This window comes from Nothoprocta perdicaria, unplaced genomic scaffold (assembly GCF_003342845.1).
Source record: "Nothoprocta perdicaria isolate Ctin4 unplaced genomic scaffold, notPer1 scaffold_117, whole genome shotgun sequence".
Lineage (NCBI taxonomy): Eukaryota > Metazoa > Chordata > Aves > Tinamiformes > Tinamidae > Nothoprocta > Nothoprocta perdicaria.
Window position 1 is genome coordinate 2,004,489 of NW_020454283.1, and position 6,809 is coordinate 2,011,297.

General features: G+C 40.3%; 2 protein-coding genes across 2 annotated transcripts in view; both read left to right on the forward strand.

Moving 5' to 3' along the window:
• Positions 1–3,177, forward strand: part of LOC112959554 (arylacetamide deacetylase-like 4) — a 3,843-nt gene extending 666 nt beyond the window's left edge. The window contains exons 2-4 of the mRNA XM_026053576.1: positions 1,026–1,242; positions 1,426–1,489; positions 2,158–3,177. Of these exons, the coding sequence (XP_025909361.1) occupies positions 1,026–1,242; positions 1,426–1,489; positions 2,158–2,935 (1,059 nt within the window). The 3' untranslated portion in view covers positions 2,936–3,177. The remainder of the gene's footprint in view (positions 1–1,025; positions 1,243–1,425; positions 1,490–2,157) is intronic.
• A 447-nt stretch (positions 3,178–3,624) lies between these two features.
• Positions 3,625–5,238, forward strand: CUNH1orf158 (chromosome unknown C1orf158 homolog). The gene is made up of 4 exons (XM_026053577.1): positions 3,625–3,723; positions 4,145–4,258; positions 4,650–4,827; positions 4,967–5,238. The coding sequence occupies exons 1-4, from the start codon at positions 3,625–3,627 to the stop codon at positions 5,236–5,238; spliced, it is 663 nt and encodes a 220-aa protein (XP_025909362.1).
• The last annotated feature ends 1,571 nt before the right edge of the window (positions 5,239–6,809 follow it).

Genomic DNA, 6,809 nt, shown 5'->3' on the forward strand with positions numbered 1-6,809 from the left:
GGGGCTCCCCGAGGCGCAGGCACCGTGCAGCTCGCAGCCCCGACCGCTTGCCGCCGCCGCTGCTGACATACATGGGATGAAAATCCGGTTAGGGAGGCTCTCTGTAATCCCTGCCTTGCTCTTGCAGCACAAACTGGGGAAGARCACTTGCAACTCCTCCCCCAACAGTGTTGACCGCTGTTAAATTTTCATTTTTAAGAGTGTTTCCATGTTCTCTGCCCAGCTAGGAGCCTCGACATCTGTTTATTTCCTGCACGCTGTTCCTTGCACCAGAGACGTCCTCTCTCTGGCTTGTCCTAATAGCACTTAGAGGCCGAAAGGGGATGGATCAGGCCAGGCTCTCATTAGGCCTTAAAGATTAGCATCTTGTTTAGTAACTGAACACGGATGAACTGCAGCAGTTTATCTGTGTGACATCAATTTCTGCAGTAGGGTCCCACCTTCTGGTTTGTTGACTTGCTACATCAGCTTGATGCTCATGTTCGTAAGATCATTGCAGGAGCATTGGCAAAGGAAGCTCCTGGATTTTGCTCAGCAAATCTGCAGGTCTTGTGCAAATAACAAGCAACTATTAACTTGCACAACAGGACTGAGCGTTAAGGAGCTGTAAATCCACTGGGTTGTGTGATCTGCTAATTCCAGAGTATTGGTTTGTGCAATGAAGTATAAAAGTTTCCAAGGATGTTTCTCTGTCCACTATTTTACTGTTGTTATTGGCTATAAGTGAAAGAAATGTGAGCAGAAGGGTGTGCTGGACAATACTGACAATTAGAATTTATAATCCAGTGCAGACAATATATAAAATTTTTATCTATATAAAATTTCTAATGTGACATTAGAATGACACTGGTTTTCAGTAATGAAATAGATTTTATAGGGTCTGTAGGGAGTGAAAGCTTTGGAAAATCACTTTTTTTCCCTTTCGTAATCTCAAGTACAGCTCAATGTCAGTATGGTGCAAAGTCTTTATACCTCAGCTAAAATGAGTCTTTTAAAGAAGCCTTCATTTCTCTTACTTTAAATAGGGGAAGATCTTGGAGAAGACGGGAATTTGCAGTCAAATCACTTTTGGCCGATACATGCGAAGGGGGAGGAGACTAGCCGTGGATCCGAAGCTTTTTATCCAGGATCTGCAGTTTAAGAAAGTACCTGTGAGGGTTTATCAGCCTACAGCTCCATCTCATGGGCGAAGAAGAGGTATCATCTTCTTTCATGGAGGAGGCTGGGTATTTGGAAGTCTTGGTAAGATATTTGCTGGGCGCATTTTAGTAATCTAGAAAGAACATTCTTACCTCTTTGTAAAATATAAATAAGGCTGTTACTGGGAAAAAATTCTGAGGACACATAGTCTTCTAGAAATTAGTATTTTTTTTTAGCTTTCTCAAAGATTAGAGCAAAGAAATAATGAAAACATTTCTTTTCCAGATACCTATGAGAAAGTGTGCCGCTACATAGCCAGAGAAAGTGAATCGGTAGTTGTATCTGTTGAGTAAGTGACTGCTGTCCAGTTCTGTTGTTTGGAGATTAGTGTTGGTGTGATGCCATAGTAAAATCGTGAGGTTTTGGAGATGCTCTTTCTCACAGAGAAAGCCCATAAAGAAATAAATAGAGTTAAGTGTTCATTTGCTCATATAGTCAGAAAGGACCCAAATGGCAATATTTGGTGCAGTAAGAAAATACCCAAAACCCAAACAAAACTAAAGTAGAACATGGTTCCCTGTGTTGACTGTGTGAAAATACAGCAAGATACTCTAAAACATTGTGATTTATGGGAGAAAAGAGAAAACAAAACAAAAAACAAGTGGTATTACCCTAGTTTTGCATATTAAGAAGAGGTACAAAGTGATTAAACTAGTCAAGAAGAGTCAGGCAGTTTTCAGCACAGAAAAGAAATGGGTTACAAAGGCTCATTCAATTCCTTAATCAGCTGATAATTCTACTGTGTTGAGGCCTGGTGATTGAACATGCAAATTATAGCTATCTATATCTATATCTATATATCTATGATCAATAACTGGGAAATGCCTACTTAGAAAGTAACAAGTATTCTCAGATGGAGGAAAAAACACAAAACAATAGGGCTGTGAGGCATCATAAAATGCTGTTTTTCTATTAATAATATTGACATCTCTGTTTTTGTCTCTTTCTGTGCATTAGGTACCGCTTAGCTCCTGAGCACAAGTACCCTGCYGCGTATGAAGACTGYCTCAATGCCACCCTACACTTTATGAAGAACATTGAGCACTACGGGGTGGATCCTGCCCGCATAATTGTCAGTGGGGACAGCGCTGGGGGCAATCTAGCAGCTGCTGTTAGCCAGACCCTTGCAAGCAGATCAGACCTCCCAAAACTACGGGCACAGATCTTGATCTACCCAGGCCTTCAGGCTCTGGATTTCAATTTACCATCGTATCAGCAAAATCGGGCAGTCCCTCTCCTACTCAGAGAACGTGCCGCTTTCTTTGCCTTGCAGTACCTAAATGGGGATGCATCGCATGTGGAAGAGGTCTTGGAAGGCTCTCATATTCCTGCAGATGTTAGGCTGAAGTATAGGAAATGGGTGAGCGCAGATAACATCCCTGAAGAGTTTAAGACCAGAGGTGTGAAGACGCTTGCGCCCACAGATTGCATAGCTGAAGTCTATGAGTCAGTCAAAAGGTTCTGTGAGCCCAACCTGTGTCCACTGTTAGCTGAAGATGCTACTGTTCACCAGCAGCCTGAGTCTTTCATCTTGACGTGCGAGTATGATGTGCTGAGAGATGATGGTTTGCTGTACAAGAAGAGATTAGAGGACAACGGTGTCCCAGTGACCTGGTACCACATTGAGGATGGGTTCCATGGCATCATAAGCCTTCATGATTACTGTGGGTTTTCGTTTCCAGCTGGAAAAAGGGGACTGGACAGCATAGTTAACTTCATAAAAGGCTTAGAATAGGCATCTTACGCTCCCGGAGTCTATTAATGCCTCARTCTCGGAAAATATCTTTTTAGGACACTCTAGTATCAAGTGTTGGATAAGTAGTCAATCAAGGGCCATTAAAAAGGATAAACAAGGTTCATGTGAATCTTATTCCTGTTGTTGGACCACTGAGTGTTAAAACCTTTGTTATACATGCTTGTTCCAGGCTGAAAGATTTTATCTTTAGCTATTTCAATAAATAAGAACATTGTTTTGACCTGACATCCTGGTTTGCCTCTCTTCTTGTAAATACGACTGGTTTGTACTGTGCAGAGAGATTGCGTGTGATGAGCAGGTATGTGCAGTGTGTTGGTGTAAATGTGCATGTCATTTAACATCACAGTGTTTTGAGGCATTAGGCACCGATTCTGAACACTGTTAGAGGAAAAAAACCCTCCAGCTCACTGCAGTGAAGCAGGAGCCACTGTTTCGCTCCACGGCAAATACCATTMTATAAATATGCCTAGAATGTGGTTGGGGGATTGACAGTCACCGTGGAGACACCAAACACAAATGATTCCAAGTCAAAGTAGTTCCACAAATCATTTGTGTATCTCAACACACAACTGGCAGAGGTGGAGCCCCTTCCTGCCTCATTTTTAGTGCTGGTCTACTGACTTACCTTTCGCCTCCAGAATTGGACAGTGCTGCTGGTGAGACAAAGTATGAGTGCATTGCAGATAGATGGACAGGACTGGTCAAAGATTGAACCCAAATACTCCACTAAAGTTCTGATTGGAAACTGGCTGGAAGAGAGGAAAAGGGTAAGATCAGGAATAGAGTGGATCAGGACCGATACTCTGGAGATAATTTACTACTGTACTGAAGAAATAATCAGGTTCTTCCATAGAAGACACCCTGTTTCTTAGTATTCTTTTAACTGAGCTGTTAGGAATTGTATTGCAGAGACTATGGGCTGTGGCACACAGTAGATCTAGGGACACAGAGAATTTGCCAAACCATGATGACTTTGCAGGGCTGTGTAACATATTTATACCAAGGAATCAATGCAGATTTTTACCAGGGCTGATAATACTAGCTGGCTTTTCCATTTGAGAAAAAGTATGCAACAMAGGCTTCTTTTCAAGGAAGTCCTTTTAAAAAACATAGATGAAGTAGCACTGCAGCAGGCTTTTAAAATTATCACATTGCCTTAGCTATACTGAGTGTTGTGTATCTTTCTAGTTTATAAAAATCAGTGAGAAGCCCAGCAATAGCACATACAGAAAAGACTTCATTTACTTCCTGGATCACAAACCTGACCAAACATCAAGGAGAACCTTTATGAAGAGAATCATGGTATGTTAAAGAAATGTCCTAGGTAAGGTTGTGCATGCCAGCAGTCCAAAGAGCAACAAATTATGACTAATATTTAAATTCGATTTTATATTCTTAAATGAGTATGCGTAAAAGAAGGCACCACATCTCAATGGCTAGTTTAGAACATCTAGAGCTACCTCATGAGAGGGATCAAAGTAGGATCCCTTCAGTCGGAAAAGCAGCACATATCCTATGGCAATCTGGTTGCTTCTCAGTATCTCCTTCCATCATTAAGCAAGTATTCACAGATCGCTGTGGTTGGCCACACATGGCCACATCACCAATGGCCAAATGACTTAAAAGCATGCTAAACTATCCGAACGTTATGCATAGCCCCCAATAGCATAGCTTCCTATTCATCTCATTTCAGGGCCTCCCAAAGCAGCATTTCTTCACACATCATGAGGAGCCAAGCAGCCGGAATTTAGTATCGGATTATGATGACAGCTACAACAGACACGGTCATAACATTCTGCTGCCTCCCCTCCGCAGATGGAACGGACACAAGACGGCCTGGATTCCTGAGAAATCAGATTTCCCCATTCTTGGTAGTTTTTGTTAATCTTAATTCAAAGAAATGCAACACGGTAGCCATCAACGTATAGGCTGAGAGTCGGGAAAGTTCTTTAGTTTTCAAAAATCTTCTGAAATCAGATCTTAYTAATATTTAATCATTTCTTGTTTCAGAACCACCCACCAACTATGGCCTTCTTGAGCAGCTTATGAAAAAATGGCACAAGAAAGAAGCTGGAGTGATGAAGAGCGTCTACGCTGTTTCCTATGAAAAAATACCAATTTCTGCTTTTGCTCCTCKTCAGCTTAGACAACCAGCTATAATTCGTGGCTTTTCTTCCAGCCAGGGAGATCTTCCCCATAATGTTAGTACCACACTGGACTATGAAGGGGCTCAAAAATATCTGAAAGCTCTAGGCCAGCTGGCCAGAAAGGCAACAAATTGATGCTTCAGTGTAAACTGTTTATGGTGATTTCAAGTGCTACTTAAATACAGCTTGTTGCTCATATACTTAAGAATGGTCTAATCCAYGCGAAAGGAATGAGAATTACATTATATAGGTGTAATTAGTTAGAATGAGTTGCTGCTTTTTATTCTGAACTGCAATTGTCCGGAAATGTTTCTTCAACAGAAAATGAAAACAARATCTCCGTCTGTCAGTCTCTAGATCTGTCAGTCCCTAGACAGTGAATAGTTTTAGTAAAAAAAAAAAGGGACAATCCTAAAAGAATACTTYGTCCTTAGCTGTTATTTCTTTTTTTTATGTACATCCTGTTAGTATTTAAGGAATGAGGAGAAAAGAAACTTGTGTTATTCTGAGTCACCTAAGAATAAGTAAGCATGTGAAAGGGCTGGCTATCTTAGCACAAGGTGAGCCAAGGCTTCTCCCAGTACGAGAGAAGTAAGCAGGCAGACCTTCATTGCCCTTGATTTTACTTACTAAAGGTACTTACTAGCAGATAAGCTGCAGAGCGAACTGCATGAGTTGGCTGTGCATTACCAAACAGTAAATGAAGGGAAAACAGGAGTAGGTGGCCTTTATTTTGCTCATGTGTCAGGGTAGGCCACCTTGACACGTTATGAATTAACAGAAAGCCTATTAATGACCTCTATGTAAAGTGCTGACAAATGTCCAAATACTATGCCAGTCATGTGCGGGTTTTGCATTTAAAGTGTATTTTATCCTCAGAAGAAAGATTTGTAAAGTTCATCTGCTATGAGTGTGAGGCTCAGCAGCAAGTCTTTAGCAAGTTAAAGGCTTGAATGAAATATATTTGCAATTATTGTAATTACTTCAGTACATATTTCTCTCTTCATCAATTTGGATCMAGATTAGCAACAATATACTTATTTTAGGCAAAAAAATTAAAGCATATTCCTTAAATCTTCGCATGGTCAAGCCTCTGGCCATGCTCAGTACAGAGTTATATATCTGCACAGAGCTATATTTTAGTCATTGCAATTAAAYTTTGCTTTTCCAAAGTTGAATTGATATTCAACTTAGTAACAAAGACATATCTGTGTAGAGCAACAGTGGCATCTATTGGCAAAATCAGTATTTGCTGATCTTCGTGAGACATCCCCAAACATCTGCTATACATGCGAGATCCTCAGCTTGTTGCACAAATTAGACAGCAGCATTGCTAATGAAAACATTTTGAGGTAGAAGAGCCCTGATAATTAAAGCATTCATTAGCTTCCAAGTCCCGGGAAGATCAAAGACAACTTAAAAACAAAGTGAAACAATAATAATAATAATAATAATAATAATAATAATAATAATAATAATCAATTTAAAAAAGGTAAAAATGAGCATTGAATCTCAGCCAGCTACTGGCACTGTGGTGTAAAAAACACCTTATGTCTGAAAAAAAAATGTTTAAATAAGGTATTCCTTACAACAGGGTGAAATCTGGCAGATACATCAGTTCTTGTATCCACAAATTCCATCCATATTCACTTCATTGCCAATACGACTCCAAGTAGTATTTGTTACCCATGTGCTAATATTATTAA